The sequence below is a fragment of the Camellia sinensis genome, chromosome 4 (assembly GCF_055761805.1).
Source record: "Camellia sinensis isolate YWXY chromosome 4, ASM5576180v1, whole genome shotgun sequence".
Taxonomy (NCBI): Eukaryota; Viridiplantae; Streptophyta; class Magnoliopsida; order Ericales; family Theaceae; genus Camellia; species Camellia sinensis.
This window is the reverse complement of record NC_138964.1, coordinates 123,602,042-123,620,148: the sequence shown is the minus strand read 5'-3', so window position 1 is coordinate 123,620,148 and position 18,107 is coordinate 123,602,042. Positions and strand designations below refer to the sequence as shown.

Genomic DNA, 18,107 nt, shown 5'->3' with positions numbered 1-18,107 from the left:
TTTCTCTGGTCGAATTTTCTCTAGACTTCACAGAGAAATTTTGGTTCACAGAATTTCTCTGGACAAATTTTCTGCATCAGATACAAATTCTATTACACGGCAAATGTCCATCTCTTCCAAACCGGGAAAGTATTAAAAGATAACAAAACAAAAGAGAACGAACCTATTAATCAAGAAGTAAGGTTACAATTGATATAGAGAAAATTTTAGTTCTCTTGTCTCTTCCAACTTCATTCATTATCTTTCAAACTAGAGAAAATTGAAATTTCTTTGAGTACCGAAGAAATCCAGAGAAATTTGTGTGGAGAAAATTTGTGTGGCTTTGTGTGGCTCTATGTTAGAAAAAAAATTTGTGTGGCTTTGTGTGGCTCTATCTAGAGAAAATTGTGTAAAAAAAATTTGTGTGGCTTTATATGACTCTATTAAGAGAAAATTGTGTTATAAAAATTTTGTATGGCTCTATCCAGAGAAAATTTGTATGGCTCTTTTCCAATTTTCTCTGGTTTTTTGTTGTTTAATTTTTTCTGGACTGTAAGACATTCACTCAACAACCAACCAGAGAAAATTGAACAACCACCATTTTGACCAATTTTCTCTGGACTGTAAGGCATTCATACAATAACAAACTGGAGAAAATTGAACAACAAAAAATCAGAGAAAATTGAACAACAAACTAGAGAAAATTGAACAACCACTATTTTGACCAATTTTCTCTGGCCTGTATGACATTCATACAACAGGAAACCAGAGAAAATTGAACAACAACAAACCAAAGAAAATTGAACAAACACCATTTTGACCAATTTTCTTTGGACTGTAAGACATTTATACAACAACAAACCAGAGAAAATTGAACAACCACCATTTTGACCAATTTTTTTTGGATTATAAGACATTCATACAACAGCAAATTAGAAAAAATTAAACAACAACAAACTAGAGAAAATTGAACAACTACCATTTATCCAAAAACAGAATAAATATATAACCAACAACAGGCAAGAAAATTGTCAATTGATACAAAATCTCAAAGACTAACTTGCTGATTCATGAATGGCTCTCTCAATTTTGATAGAAACCAAACAGGACATCAACCAACAGAAAGGTGGAATTTTTTTTTCCAAGAAATCAAATCAAACTCGCAATAAAAATCAAAGCTAGATAATTTTTTTAAGGTATGGCACATCACTAGTCTTCCAAGAAATCAAATCAAACTCACAATACAAAAATTAAGAAATAGATAAACAAATCACATTAAGAATAAAATCTTTCTATTGATTCAAAATTGTGTTTTAAGGTATGGCACATCACTAGTCTTCCCACATATTGAGTTCAACGATACATGCACAAGTTGACATATGTACAAACATATATGTAACCATATATGTACATATATTCAATTACAGTAATCATCTTACCCCTCCTTATCACAAAAGTTGGAGAGGCGTTGGTAGCCATGAAAATTACATGTTTTTTGCAGAAAGGTGGCTACTGGAACCATTATTAAAACAACTGATGTAAAGCTACTGGGACTATAGATTAATAACCACCCATATGAGGTTTGATGTAACAGATCATTGTTTCATAATAAAGCACCATGATCTCTTGGTAGTAACAGTGTAGTAGTACTAGTTTTGAGCTAGAGTTTCAGATTATTGTTCTTTAACCCCCAAGCTCATAACATCACAACATATCAAGAGATGTCTGCATTTATATAGTACTTACCAAAATGGCTGTCAAGAGATGTCTAGAGAAAGAGAGATCTTCACATCAAAGAATAATTTATTTTTCTATAAATTTATGTACAGCAACAAATAATGACACCTCAAGAACTACAAGAATCCCAATCAAAAGCATAAAAACAAATTGCTTTCCAACAATGAATTTATGTTCTCTTGTAATGTTTTCATATCCTCAGTCCCTACAACAGGGCACTTAATCTAATTCAAGAGAAAAACAAGTTTACCTGTAATCTTTTTGTAATCAAAGGCAACATTTGTCATCTGGGTCTTATTCGAAAACTCGATTGTACCATATCGAGCAGAAATATATCATACTTCATAGGCCTAGCATGCTAGAGAAATGTTGTTGTACTTTCTTTACTCTCTGTTGCATCTCGGGATACCTCTTTTATGGGATTGAAAGGAGTTCGACACCAACGGTGACGGCAAGATCTCGATGGCAGAGCTCGTATCAGTCATGAAAGCTCTCCAATCCAATACATCGAAGGACGAAGTGAAGCGGATGATGGAGGAGCTCAACACCGACCTCAACGGCTTCATCAATCTCAAAGAGTTCTGCAAGAGTGATCTTGTCTTTTGAGATCAACGAGAGAGAGAGAGAAGAGCAGCGTGATATATCAAATTTCTCTGTGATAGATAGGTGTGGAGTTTAGGGACTTTAGACATCAAAAAATAATATTGTGGATCTCTTCCATTACTAAAAATGGGACAGGGACCTTACACTAATTTTCCATTTTTTCTATTTGTTCTATTTTCCCTTTTCTAGACATATATCTCGAACCCTAGTTCAAACCCTATTTGTTCTAATGCCTTGTTTCAAATTCTGCAAATCCTTTTAAACATTAGATGTCAAAAAATAAATAAATTGAGTCTGAAAATACTACATTGGCAGCTTCCAACTAAACCAAATACAAAAGAATACCAACACAAAACCATTTCAACTGCCTCCAAATCAACCAACCTAACAACATCCATTCATACAAAAAAAATCCATCACCATGTTTGTTTTCAGTTTTTTGAAAATACTTTTTAAAAGATTTTACTTTCTTATTTTTCATATTTTTTTGTTTTTACTGATTTTTTTTAATATTTTAAGCAATTTTTTTTTTTAATTTTTAGACACACCAAACATAAATACACTTAAAAAGTATAATTTTTGTGAAAAAAAAAATCTTTAAAAGATTCACTAAATACCAAAAATATTTTTAAAAAATATGAAAATTTAGTATATTTTTCGTATTTTTGTATATTTATTAATTTTTTAAAATATTTTATTTTTTAGATACATCTAAGTAAGGTGAATCTAAAAAAGTAAAAAAAATGCTTAAAATTTTAAAAATATTCACTAAAAACAAAAAAATAAGCAAAACAAAAAATTTAGTTTTAAAAAAACTGAAACCAACCACTCTTCTTTTTGAAGGAAAAAAAAAATGAAAACTCTATCAAATACTCAGAAGAGTTGAACAATTTCAAAACTTTTTTGATAAATAATATATAGTAATTTATAAAATAAACGATTTGAATAAAGCAGAGTAATCCCTACAAACCTTCATATTGCGATGTAAAAAGCAAACCCAAAATGAAATTATACTATACAAATACGTTGGCAAACAACACTATTCTCAGTACAACGTTGTAACTACCTCAAATATATAAATATATCTATATATATATATATCCATCTATATCGATAACTTTTGTAACGTAAAGCAGACTATCCATATCAGAGAAATTTCACCACCATGTATCACCAGTGATAAGACGATTACAACGACGATAATGAACTTTAGCCAGAGGAAGAGGAGGAGGAAAATGAGCCACTTTATGATGAGGATGAGGATGACAATGATGGAGGAAGTAGGGAGATATTGGCCGCGGATCCAAAACGACGGCGTTAAAAAAAACCACTACTGCAAAAAATAATTAAAGATCATTTTTTGATAAATAAAAATATCTTACTTTTATTGGAGGTGTAATAAAAAAAATTATATTCATATTTTAATCACACTTGATTTGATTGAGTGTAATAATATTTATTTTTTATGTCACTCACTACAACAAAATGCACATTTGGGGACTAATTTTTTAGTCGCCAAAAGTGCATTTTTTAGTCGCCAAATTCTTTGCTCGACTAAATATTTTGGTCGCTAAACTGGTTGCGGAACACTTGTCAGGGAAGGTAAATATTTAGTCGCCAAAAGTCCTATAAATGGCAACTAACGTTTTTAGTCGCCTAAAATAAAATTTTAGTCACCAAAAATCTTATTTTCTGCTACTAAAACTTTGGTCGCCAAAACTTGAAGTACCTATGGCGACCAAAGTTTTAGTCGCCAAAGGGTTTTTTCATCTTTTTATTTTTTTATTTTTTTCATTTTATTTTTTTTAGCTACTAAATTCTTAGTCGCCTAAAGTCTGCTTTTATTTTTGCTACTAAATATTTAGTAGCCAAAAGTTTTTTTCCATTTTATTTTTATTTTTAGCTACCAAATATTTAGTAGCCAAAAGTTTTTTTCCATTTTATAAATAAAATTATCTATATACTGATAAAATTAGCAACCATTTCACAATACACACACATTTCACTTTCAACCATAAAAAAAAAAAAAAAATCATATTTAACATCAAATTAATATTTCCAAAAAAAATTCTATACAAATCAAGTATAATCCAATCTCAAAAATATAATTCCATACATAACAGAGGATTAAACAAAATTAATATCTAATCAGGCTGCTCTCAAAAAAACTCATTGACTAAAACTCATCCTTCAATTATAAATTCAGCTGATGTGTGACGGATGTTAAATTTTGTGCTTTTGTGTGGCTTTGCATTACTGTAGGATTATCCCTCTCTCCCCAACAACCTTTGTTTACTTAACTTATGAACTTCGTCGACCCTCTTTAGACGCCCAAACCCCTTCTTCAAGTAAGGGACAATATACTTTATCATATCATTTTTGGACATTTTGATATGATTTCCGGACACACTGATGTACTTGACTCTCCCAGCTCTGTCCAAGGTCTTCAAGCCAATCCAATCCTCAATGCAAAAGCTTTGTCTGCACACTGATGTGCTAGTGCAATGCTCAAATTAAGGCTTTGGGTAGCAAGTAGGAGCTTTTGCTGATTGCACAGTTGCTGTTGGCTGGCTTATAGCTCTGCTCAAAACAAACACTTCTGGTAGAGATTTGAATGTCAGGATAGTTACACAGGACAACAAAGATTCTAGTCTGACACTCAAAGCTCTGTTTTCGTCAAACTACCTGACAGCAATGCCTCTTTGTAATCTGAATTGGCCTAAAGTGGTTCAGGTTAGTAATTTAACAAAATCTCCAAGACATGGAAAGCAAGAAGCAGAAGTAGATGAATTTCTGAAGCAAAACATGAGCTAATCAAATGATTTGCCTGATCATTACGTAAGCATCAGGTTCCTCAACTTACTGAACTGTTGCTTGCGAGTTGAATTCCTCTGATGAGGGAGTTCATTATTAAGCATTGGAAGAAAGCTCTACATTTTTCTAGATATTCAACGATATTCTGGAGAGAAACAATGATTCTGATAGTCAGGCTTCAATCAGATATGATAGCAAACAAAGTAAAGTTATACCAAAGTATAAAATAAAGAATGCACAACAATTTACATAAATGGAGCAAATACATCAAAATAAAGATGATGATCTACAATTTACAGAGAAATTCATAAACCTAACACAACAAATGCATAATACATGAACATAACAACCGAGTTACATCAACAACAAATAGAATCCAGGTTACAATAACAAGTATGGAGTAATGAGCCACACAACTCCTAAATTCAACAAGTGAACAAAAAAGATGCACACTTGTTTCAATAAAAATGGTAGTTACTAGAGAAAGATAAAATGCCTCACATTCCTCAGAGAAAGATCCTTTTCTCTAGCAAGTGCCAGTATTCTTCCAAGTGTTCCAACATCAATGTGAGGGCATTCATTCTTCAGTAGGTCCTTGTGAATTTTGATATTGACACCGCCATAGAAAACAGCAACCTTGATATCTGGCAAATAAGTGCTGAAGCTCTCAAACTCATGGCAGATCTGCAGTAATGATAAACACCAAAAAGAAAGAAAACTAATAAGATAGAAATTGGATTGTCTATGCATACATATATGTCTGTGTGAGTTGTTTAAGGAAGAGAGAGTAATAGATGAGGGTTTAAGCCCTACGATTTAGATACATGCCTAGTAAGCTAATTCCCTTGTATGACATAGAACAAGGGCAGCAACTTGACCTGCAACAGGCTCAATTTGCTGCAATGTTGACAGAACAAAAACAGCAGTTTTCCCCATCCCAGATTTCGCTTGACATATGACATCCAAGAAGCTAATCGTCAAAAAATAAAAAATAAATATTGGAAGATGAAAGAAAGGAGAAAAAAAAAATAGGCAGCTACCCAGACCATGATTTTAAGGCAATATTAAGTATAATGTGTCAACATATTCAATACCAGCAAATAACAACAATAATAATCACTATCTATTTAAAAAAAAGCCATAATATCTAAAACTTAACAACAATAATAATCATTATCTATCTAAGTAATAGGAGATCCACGACAACCACAACCAGATAGTACAAAGCTTATGCGTTTCAATTACAGATGCTCATCTTTCTTTAATCTAAATTCTACAAAAGCCTAAGAAGACAGCTAGGCATCAACAGATGGATGAACATAACATTATGACCGAAACTGAAAGAATGAAAGAAAAACAAAATTAATAGTTATTCTAAGACATAAAAAATCTATTTATGAATTTGAATGACTATATGAATAAATATCTTGCCTTTTCAGATGGATGCTCAAATCCAGAGTCCACAATAGCCCGCAGAAGCTCTGGCTTCAAAAGAAAATCTCTGAATTCGGAGCTGTGAATTCCGACATAGCCCCTACAAAAAATAAATAAATAGGAGAACGAATTAGAAATTTACAGTATATGATAACATTTATCCAAACTGAAACATAACATGATAAGATTTATAGAGATTGGAACATCACCGGAGAAAGATGCAAACTTGACAATTTATACCAGAGCAAAGCATCTACAAAAAAACAACTTAAAAGAAAAATGCAATTTTCTTATGACAAACTGTGACAATCTTTTCGAAAATAAAAAACCAATAAAAAAAAAATTAAGTGGATAAAGATAATCAAATGCATCAAATTGAAAGGGAATAAATCGAAAGCTACCACGATGATAAAGATTGATGTGTGTATATAGTATGTATGTATTGATTTTTAAGATCAATAGTGAAAATCAAAAGGACCAATCAGATCTTTAAGATCCCCACAAGAAACCTCTAAATATTTTGAGAGAGAGAGAGAGAGAGAGAGAAAGCATACGCGAGACGGAGCATCAATGGAGCAGAGTTCATCTCAGCGATGAAGCCTTTGGATCTCACAGCGGTGGATTTGTGAAGATCGGCGGAGGAGGAGGAGGAGGCGACAGCGTGAGAAGGAGGTGCTCTGGTTTCCGTCGAAGGCGAAGAAGAGCGGCAGTGAGAGAGGGAGGGGAGAGGAGTAGCGGAGACCGGAAGGGAGAGGGAGAGGGACGCCGAATAGAGAGAGAGGCGCAGATTATTTTAGGGTTTGGTACAAAATATATATATATTATTTTATACAATTGACGACTAAAATACGTAATGGTCGCCAATTACTTATATGTTACACCATTGGCGACAAAAATCTTTTGTCGCCAATTACTTTTATAAATCCCTCAAATTTAAATTAGAAATGTCTCCCTCCAATTTTTTATTTTTTGGCGACTAAACTAATTTTTGGTCGCTGAAAATATGTTTTGGCGACTAAACTTTTAGTCGCCAAAGATATATATTTTTTTTTTTTAATTTTACATTTGGCGACTAAATATTTTAGTAGCCAATACCTAATATACGGCGACTAAACTAATTTTTGGTCGCTGAAAATATGTTTTGGCGACTAAACTTTTGGTCGCCAAAAGATAAAAAATAAATTATTAATTTTACATTCGGCGACTAAATATTTTAGTAGCCAAAACTCAATATACGGCAACTAAATTTTTTTTTGTCGCCAATTCTAGTATTTTTAGCAACTAAATTATTTTTTAGTCGCCAATAATCAATATATTCCGACTAAAAAAATTTAGTAGCTAAAATTTATACTTTTGGCGACCAAAAAAAGTTTTAGTTGCCAATTCTAACACTTTTGGCGACTAAATTTATTTTAGTCACCAATTTTAGTCGCCAAAGATGTATTTTGTTGTAGTGACTTTTCAATTAAGTGTAAATATATGTATATTTTTTAATCACACCTTCTAATTTACGTGTGATTGTATATATTTTTCTATTTAATTTTTATATAAAATAATATTCCCAAAATTACAAATATGTGCCCTTATTTTGTATCTTTCTCTATCATTTTTTTTTCTTCACAAACAAGTTCCCTCTCTGTCTCTTTGCTCTCTCTCACCGAGTCACTATCGTCGCTTATCTTAATGCCGCACAGGACCGCATAGTGTCCGTCAATCTTCCAGTCGCACATCATCACGTGGCCAGCGCCAATCACCATTGCCTCAACGACGACTACCGCCATTGATATCAGCATCGCAAACCAGCAACCATTCTTTTCTTATCTCGCAGCACGATCCACCATTGGTGCACTACCCCTAGGTATGTCCTTTATATTTTTCACTCTGTGTGTGTATCTCTATCTCTATCTCTCTTCCCCCAATTTAGGCCTCTAAGGTTTTTTTGTTCCATTTACATAAATCAACCCATCCACCTCCATTGACGAATGATTGGAATTTTGATTTTTTTTTTATGATATGACGATCTTGATTCATGGATTCAAAATATCAAATAAAGTTTATTAATCTTGTATTTTGGTATTTTGGTTGTGTTTTTTTACAATGCTTCACACATGTTTGCATAAATTCCCCACTCAAACTACATATTGTTTTTCTACTTCTGTTTATTTTGGTTAATTTCACTCACTATCTTCTTTGACTATTTTAGTACCAATAAAAAGGAAAAAGAGATGTAATTGTTTAGATTGTTATTTGTAATGTTTCCAATGGAGTTCCTTTTGAATTGACCATGTAAACTTTTTGAGGTTATAAAATTCCTGGAGTAAACTTATTGTAATTGTTGTTCGTTATAATTTATAATGTCCATCATGGTTTGCAAATTTTTTATTTTTAGCTACTTGATTGCTTTATGAAATTAGTGAGGATGTTGGTTTACTTGAAATATGCAGGAAAAACCATGGACAAAGTTGTTGGTTGTTTGTTGAGATATATGAGGTGCAAGTTGCTATATTGTTGGGTAAGCACTCCAAAATTGATTTTTGTTGATTATTCATGCAAGATTCTACTATGTGGCTGTTAATTTAAGAATATTCATTCATCAATGTTTGATTAATATTCTATGATTAATATTCATTCATAGAACCTGGTAAAACACCAAAAATAAGCTAACAAATTTGAAAAAACAAAATCAATCATCGAAATCATGTCTCTATCTATCTGTATAACTTTAAATTAGCAAAAACAAGATGAATCACCTAATAAATCAACAACACAGATTAAAGAACGATCGAAATCAACACAGAAATTCAGAATAAATCAACACAAAAATTTAGCAACTAGGCATGAAACAAACAAGCTAGGTTACAGAGAGAGATAGAGAGTTGGATCCATACATAGAAAGTAGCTTACCGATTATGAATCGATCGAAAACTTCATCAACAATAGATCGAAATATTCAAATCTTCATCAACAATCAATCAAAATCTTCAAATCTTCATCACGCGAAAGTCGAGCGAGAGAGAGTGGAAAGTGGACAGTGAGATTCAAGCGCAAAGAGTGTCGAGCGAGAGAGAGATTTTGAGAGAGAGTGAGAGAGAGAGCTCATACACCACCGTTGGAGACAGATTTGGGAAATAAGAGTGAAAGGGGAGATAGGTCAAGTTCTACATGATTTTTTTTTAAGTCAAGAACACGATTGGGTTAAATGCTTTTGTGATGTTTTCAATGTAAAAAGTGATTTTTTGAGACGATTAAATAATCAGTCACAAAAAAATAGACGCAAGAAGTCATATTTCTAGTAGTAGGTGCGACTACCGGATCTGATCATGAATCCTAGATTTGATGATGCCGTTAAAACTATAAAAAAAAATAAAAAAATAAAAAAAAGTGTTAAAATTAGTGAAATCAAACAAAGAAATATTGTTTTTGGGAATGCGATCTATCTTTGGATTAGTGAAATTGCGGGTTGAAGTGAACAAATCTTGAACTCGTGGGCGGTGGTGAGCTTGTTGTCGGTCAATAATTGGGATTTAAATTGAGACGAACTCAATCTGAGGAGGAAGGAAGAGCATCGATGGAGGAACACAGAGAAAAAGAGGGAGAGTTTGAAGAGAGATAGAGAGGATTAGGGTTTGGAAAAGAAGAGAGAGAGTGTGTGTGCCGGTGTGAGATGAGCCGTGTATATGGTATATATATATATATATAAGGGGGTTTTGGTCATTTTGCTTAAACTTATTATTTTGGACAAAATATTTTGGCGCATGGATTTTGGCCAAACAAAATTGAAATTTGAATTTATGGATCAAGTGTCCTAATTTATGTGTATATTTAATACTTTATATATATATATAATTCAAGCTTCAAATTGTTTGGATTGTTTGATATTTTTGTTTAAATTCTCCCAAATTTAATTTAAACTTTTAAATTTTTGTTCAAATTCATACTCAATTCAAAAATATTTTATTCAAATCTTAAAAAAATTTGGGCACCCAAGTTGCACCCTAAGAGTATCTCCAACGGTTCAGTATTTTTTTTCATCAAATCTGAGTAAAAAAATGACAATTTTCTTAATCTGATATGAGTTGTTCTAATGGTGCACTGTAGCTTACATCAAAAAGCAGTGATGTCCGGCAGGACGACCAGCCGGTCGACCAGACAAGGGTTTTTTCTCCATGAGCAAGCTCTCATAACTGCTTCATATGTTACTCTTGGTGGTCGACCCCCCAGTGTAAAATTTTCACAAATTTTTGCATTAAAGCAATCATCCGATGGGACATCCGGCCGAACGTCCGGCCGGTCATCCGGTGGGTCCAACTCAACGACTATGCGCAGTGAATTGCTGAAAGGGGCAAGCCATCCTCAGTTTGGTGAAACGTTTGATGTTTTCTCAGTTTGATACTGTTTTGGTGCAACCGTTGGAGCTCAAAAAGCATATTTTTTTCATCAAATTTGAATTTAATGTTGGATTTGGTGAACGGTTGGAGATGGCATAATTATCACTAACTTGATATTGAGAAGGGTTATTGTACTTGCGGGTGTACAAATACAAGGGTAATGTGATGATGATGATGATGATGATGATGTACGGCTTGTTTAGTGTGATCATCAACGGGATAATTATTAAATGGGACAGCTCTTGTCTTCAAGCAACTTATGTGGGAGTTTGGGAAGTGGCTATTATTTAGATTTTTTTGTTATTTTAGTAGGTTATTTTAGTTTTTGTGTTTAGAAAGATAGGATGAATTTTTATTTGAGTTATTGTATTGGAAAATGTGTTTGAAACGATGTGAGGCTGAAATTACAAATTTGTCCCTAACCTTACTTTTTCCAAAAATTGGTCTAAAAGGGTAAAATTGTCATTTCCTATCATGGGATTAGGTTGTCTGCCCACTGAGCCTACATTGTTAACGTGATATGTAGATTGCTTGCTGCTCTTTTCTTTTTCTTTTCTTTTTTTTTAAATATAAATAATTGATTTAAGTACTGTTGAGGCTAGTTGGCTTTTTTCTTGAATGGGGCTAAAATAGCCTCTCACGTCACTTTCCAAACATTGATCATATAATATTGGGTTATTTTAAAAACAATGGTTAACAGTTATCATTTAGCTTTTAACTCATTTTAAATCATATAATTTTTTATATTTTTTACATATTTTTTCAAAAAGAGTTAAAAAAATTAAAAAATTAATTTTTAATCATCTTCTCAAAACAACCCATTATTATAAGAGAGACTTTTATCAAATTGAGTGTCTTAATTGGGGGATGTTATTCGGCTTTCATAAATCCATTATGAAATTTGTATCGATATTTTAAACTATTTAATATATAGAATTCGTCAAGTATTTTATTTATTTAAAGAATTATATTAATCAAATATTAAGGCCTGGTTTGGCTTATACTATATAAGTCAAAAAGTCAAAAAGTTACTCCAAAATCCAAAAAGATACTCCCTCCGTCTCAAAATATTAGTCCCTTATTCCATTTTTCATTGTCCCAAAATATTAGTCTCTCTTTATAAATCAAGTACAAAAATAATGTAAATTTTCTATTTTGCCCTTCTTTTAAATTAATAAACAATTTAAAAAGTACAATTATGACATTGATATTCCCAAAAAATATACTATCAAAAGGATAATTTTGAAAAATCAACTTTTTTCAAATGTAATAAGTGTACTACCAAAAAAAGTTAGATTCCCCAAAAGGGACCAATATTTTGGGACGGAGGGAGTATCACTATTCACCAAAAAAAAATTAAAAAAATCAATTTTCTTTCCAAAAAGTACAATTTGAATTGATGTAAAGCAGCGGCTGTGCAGCAAAAATGAAATGGTTCGGTGTGATTTTCACACACACCGTTGTTCGTCCCATGGGGGTCATTACGGGTCCCGTTTTGATAATATGAACCGTTCAATGTGTAGAAATCGTCGAGTACTATATGTCTGCAAAAAATCACATTGATCGGATATCGATAACTATATGATCAAATCAGTTATATACAACAAATGGATGGTGTTATAATTAATGATTGAAAAATAAATAAATCTGATCAGATAGCTATCGATATCCGATTAACGTGATTTTTTATAGATACATAGTGTTCGACGAGTTACACACATTCAACGGTTCAGATTATTAAAATGGGACCCGTGATGACCCCCATGGGTCAAACAAAACCGTCTAGTGCTTTGTACAAAAATTAGCCAATAATTTTCAACTCAAATTACACAGCCGGTTGTACAGCCGGTTGTACGGCTGGGGCCCACTCCTCTGTTATCATCTCTTACACATTTTTTTTATACAATTTTTTAATACACATTTTTTCATAAAAAGTTAAAAAGTTAACACAAACCTCCATATTTTTTTTTTGTTTTTTTTAATCTAAAAAGATAAAAAATACACTTTTTTAAGACACTCCAAACCAGTCCTAATAATCTCATAAACAGATAATGCGAGTTTCATAATGAGTCTAAAAGGCCTGATAACACTCTCCCACAAAAAAAATAAAATAAAATAAAAAATCCCTCTCCAGTTATTATTAAGCTGACGTCAGTAGGTTTCTTCTATCATAGAAGTGATGATTGTCTAAGGCAAGTGGCAGTTGTGAAAATGGTATTTATATTAAAAATATTGTCAATTAATGGGTAAATTACATTCAGTGTGTTTGGTTTGAGTTTTCTTAATTAAGTTTTTTGAAAATTAAATTTTTTAGTTTTTGTGTTTTTTTGTTATTAGTGAATATTTTTAAAATTTTAAATTTTTTTTTACTTTTTTAGATGCACCTTACTTAGATATATCTAAAAAGTAAAAAACTTGTAAAAAAATATTTTTAAAAATTAATAAATACATAAAAATACAAAAAATATACTAAATTCTTATATTTTTTTATATTTTTGGTATTTAGTGAATTTTTAAAAGATTTTTTTTTTATAATTTTTTTACTTTTTAGGTGTATTTATGTTAGGTGTGTCTAAAAAGTAAAAAATTGCTTCAAATATTAAAACAATTCAGTAAAAATAAAAAAATACAAAAAATAAGAAAGTAAAATTTTCTGAAAAATATTTTTTAAAAAATGAAAACAAGTAAGCTGATTGATAATGACAATAGTTTGATTTAAATTTTATTTCTATACTTATTTGTTTATTTATTTTTTTGTCAATTAATAAGATGAGTAATTATAAATATGAGAAATGTTATATTAAACAGACAACTAATTCAACTAAGGATGGCTATTTTCCTTCGTCCTGCTCAAGTGTCATTCTAACCTACCCCCACCTCATTTATATTTACTAAATATATTTATATAATGTTTATTTCACTTTCTACTCTTGAATTGTTATCAAATTATTTACTTAATTCCTACATTATTGATTAAGTTTATTAAAGTCTTTGAAATATATAAATTAAAATCCATTTAGTTTCTGAACTATCGATTAAATCTATTAAGTTCTTAAAGTATTTAATTCAAACATATTAAAAAAGTCATTGATTATTAATTTTCAATGACAGTTTGAAAATTGTTACAAAAAAATAAAATGAATTATAAGTTTTAGCGACAATTTAAAAAAATCATCACAAAAAATTTTACTAATTTACAATTTTTAGCGACAGTTTAAAAAATTTATCACAGAAAAACGTTACTAATTGTAAGTTTTAGCGGTAAATTATAAAAATCGTGACAAAAAAATGCTAATTGTCAATTTTAGCAACATGGGAAAAAAAATTATTTTTAGCAATAATTTTATTAAGAATTATTTTTAATAAGATTTGTTGGGAATTAATTCTAACTATTAAGACATATTAGTAATTTATCTATTATTTTATTGATTACATCCTACAATAGTTATTTGCTTGTCTTTATCTAAAATTATATGTTGGATTTCATTTATAATTTTTAATTAATTATTTTTAAATTTTTTATTAAGATATTTTAATAACTTACTTAATGTTTTATTTTGTTCTTTTATTATTTATAGCGAATTATTATTATTTAAATTATCTGATTGTATTTCTTTAGTTTAAATACGAACAAAACAAAATATTTTTTAAAGACATAACACAAATTTAAGATTTTTCTACAATAAAATCTTAACTAAGTATTGATTTTTACTAATTTAGAATATTTATGGGTTTATATTTATTTTTTAATATTTTTAGGGATTAAATAAGTTTGAATTAAATAGTTTAAGGACTTAATAGATTAATCAATAGTTCAGGGACTAAAATACTTTGATTTATATATTTTAAGAAAATTCAATCGATAGTTTAAGAATTTAGTAGACAATTTTGTCAATAATTCAGGGGTAGAAAGTGACATTAACTCACATATATTATTTAATTTTTTTTAATATGATAAAATTAAAATCCAAAATATTACACTGAGTTTTTATTTGTACTCAAGTTTACATCTTTTGATTTCCATTAATTATAAGTTATTATCCATAACATACTATATTATTTATATTTTTATTAAGATTTCTTATTTTTAAGTTTCAAAATTAATCCTCCTTGGCCATCAACTAGATATGCCCTACACTCGATTACACTCGATGTAATATAGGACGGTGAAAGAGAGGGTGACAAACTCGCCTCAAACCTGCCTCTTGGCCATCCTTAAATCGTAGAGTAGTTAAAAAGTTAAAAAAAAAAAAAAAAAGGATAAATTATATATACTTCTCTCGAAATTTAACTAAATTATAGATACTTTTTTGAAGTTTCGAAAATTACAGATATCTCCCTGAGGTTTATATTTTCATAATAAATTATCCCATGAGATTTATATTTTCATAACAATTTGCCTTCCTAATTTGTTATGCAAATAGTACCTTCAGGGGTATCTATAATTTCTTAAACCTCAGAGAGGTATTTATAATTTTACTAAACCTCGAGGGGTATATATAATTTGCCCTAAAAAATACAAGACTAATTAGTAATCATTAAACCTACTAGCCCACGTACAACCCTCATAATTGGACAAAATAAAAAAATCACAGTGAATATCAAATTAATCTTCACAAGAATTGAACTAATCTCATACACTACATAAACACTAGGCAAAAGACTCTAATTTAAAAAGTTCTTTAGTATCTATTATTTGAAATTGAATAATTTGATTTTTTCATTTTATGTTTAGTTTTAATTTAGTCATTTCATTCAAATTAAAAATTAAAAACTATGGGTTCGTTTGGTTTGAATTTCCCAAAAATTTTTGGGAAAATTTCTCTACAAATGAGTTTTCAGAAAAATTCAAACCAAACAAATTTTTCCAAAAAAATTTCCCAAAACTTGTAAACCAAACAAGTTTTCCAAACAAATCTCTCTCTCGTACACATCAAATCAATCACTTTTTCCAAAACTCTCTCTCAAAATAATTTTCCAAAACATCTTTCCAAAAAAACCAAACCAAACAACTTTTCGTACTTTTTATCTCCCAAACTCATCTCCCAAAATCAAACCAAACAAGCCCTATGATTTTGGACAGTTACTTTTCATTCTTCTAAAGTGTGTACGAAAAAAATATTAACGAAAATTTGAACAGACGGACCAAGTGCTATGCCACAACATTTTTTTTTTTTTTTTTTGTTTCCACACCATTTATTACTAGACACCATTTTATAAAAAAGATTAACACACCATTTATTACTAGACACCGTTTTATAAAAAAAGATTACCAAAAAACATTGAATCGGACTATTTTAACTAACGAATATTAAATTAAAGCACCACATAAATTTGCCCTAAAACCACTAAATAATTTTTCGTATTTGAATTGTAATTTAGGCATTTGATTATTTTTAAATGGATAAATTACAAATATATCTTTGATGTTTGATTAAAATACGAATCACTTTTTGTGGTTTTGAAAATTACATTCTACCCCTCAAGGTTTCTAATTTCATAACAAATCGTCAATTTTATTAATAAATCATCAAATTAATTAACAATTTTTAATGATGTTAGAAATATGTTTCAATTAATAATTTAGGTAATTTTATTATTGTATAGTAGACAAATTATGAATTTTATTTTTTTAGATAATTCTGTTAAATAAAAAATATTAACAATGATATATTTATAATTTTTCAAACTATAGAAAATAATTTTTATTTTAAATAAATTTTAAAGGTGTATTTATAATTTACTAATTTTTAAATGGTAAGGTGGAGTTTTCTTAAAACCAAGGGCGCAATAGGATTTCATCCAATGGTAAGTGTGGGGTCGCCTCCCTCTCTCACGTTATTTCCAAACGGATTGGTATTTCAATTTCATTTACATAATAAATTACGATATAATTTCTCTCAATTTTTAAAAAGATAGTAATTTGTATGTGTTGGAATTTTTCAAATTTAAATATTAATTTGAGAGAATTTGAGGGGTTTGTAAGACCCACCATAGGTCCTGTTTATACCATTCGTGTAGGATCTGAATTATTCATTTTATAAGATCTTTTGTGTGTATCATCCATGAAAAATGTTAGATCAAAATCATAATATTTTCATTATATCGTATTTGTCTCTCCAAAATTTGAATAATCTACTTAAAAAAAATAAAAATTTGTCGTTAATTTTTTAAAAGACAAATGCAATAAAAATAAAAATATTACAATTATCAGATTAATTTAATTTTTTGATATGCATAGGCACCGTTTGGGAAGTGGTTTTGTGGGTTTTTTTGGCTATTTTAGCCACAAAAGATAAAATAGGCTATTTTAGTCACAACAAACAAAATATCACATCCAACCCATAATCATTACAGTCTTCTCTCACAAAAAAAAGTCAAAAAATCTAAAAAGTCAGCAAGTCCTTCCCAAACCAAGCTTTTAGCCCAGGCTAAAATAGTCAAAAAAATCAAAAAGCCAAAAAGTCAACCCACTTCCCAAACCAACCCATAGTGGGTTTTACAAAAGAGCATTGATAGAGACCCCTCCAATCACCACCCCACAACCCCCACACACACGTGGCAGGTGTTAGGATCAAACACACCTAGAAAAATATCTCACACACACAGAGAACACAATATTTACGTGGTTCGGTCCAATGCCTATATCCACGGACAGAAAAGAGAATTTTCACTAAAATAGAGCAAAAATACAATTACAGAGGAGGAGATGAAACTCACTCAACTCACAGCTCTCACTCTCAATTTCTGATGATACAAACCTCTCCTCACTCATCTCAATTTATAACCAAGAGAGGAGGAGTAGGTGAAGTGCTAGCCATAATTGGCCAAGGTAGTGCCACCCTCACTATCTTCCTTTAGTGAGTTGGTGTAGCCCTCCACCACTTTCTTTTACAACATGGTGCTACCTACACTATGTGAATGGTGGGCTCATTACCATGTGGGTAGTGGATGGAGCCAACAATTCTCCCCCTCCACGCCCACATGGACAACTGACTTCTCAGCTTGGACTGCCAAGACACAGCTCCCCCTGATTGGATGCCCTGTACCCCCTGCTCGGGATACCCTTGCATTACCGTGCAACTCCTTGCATGATGAACACGGGAGCAACTAGAAAACTTCAGAGTGTGACACATCAACATCCTCAATTTT

General features: G+C 30.7%; 1 protein-coding gene across 1 annotated transcript; it reads right to left on the bottom strand.

Annotated features, from left to right (window-relative positions):
• Positions 1-4,354: 4,354 nt before the first annotated feature.
• On the bottom strand, positions 4,355-7,303 carry LOC114295636 (DEAD-box ATP-dependent RNA helicase 15). The gene is made up of 6 exons (XM_028239916.2): positions 7,122-7,303; positions 6,565-6,667; positions 5,635-5,817; positions 5,183-5,278; positions 5,005-5,038; positions 4,355-4,918 (listed from the first exon to the last, which is right to left on the bottom strand). Exons 1-6 carry the CDS (start codon positions 7,151-7,153, stop codon positions 4,833-4,835), a joined length of 534 nt encoding a protein of 177 aa, XP_028095717.1. The 5' UTR covers positions 7,154-7,303; the 3' UTR covers positions 4,355-4,832.
• Between the last annotated feature and the right edge of the window lie 10,804 nt (positions 7,304-18,107).

Bases quoted from the DNA above. Each gene is read 5' to 3' on its own strand.
- LOC114295636 (XM_028239916.2), bottom strand. From the start codon at position 7,153: ATGAACTCTGCTCCATTGATGCTCCGTCTCGC. The intron at 5,279-5,634 runs GTGAGGCATTTT...GTTTCTCTCCAG, and splicing joins AGGATCTTTCTCTGAGGAAT to AATATCGTTGAATATCTAGA. The intron at 4,919-5,004 runs GTAGTTTGACGA...AATCTCTACCAG, and splicing joins CAAAGAGGCATTGCTGTCAG to AAGTGTTTGTTTTGAGCAGA.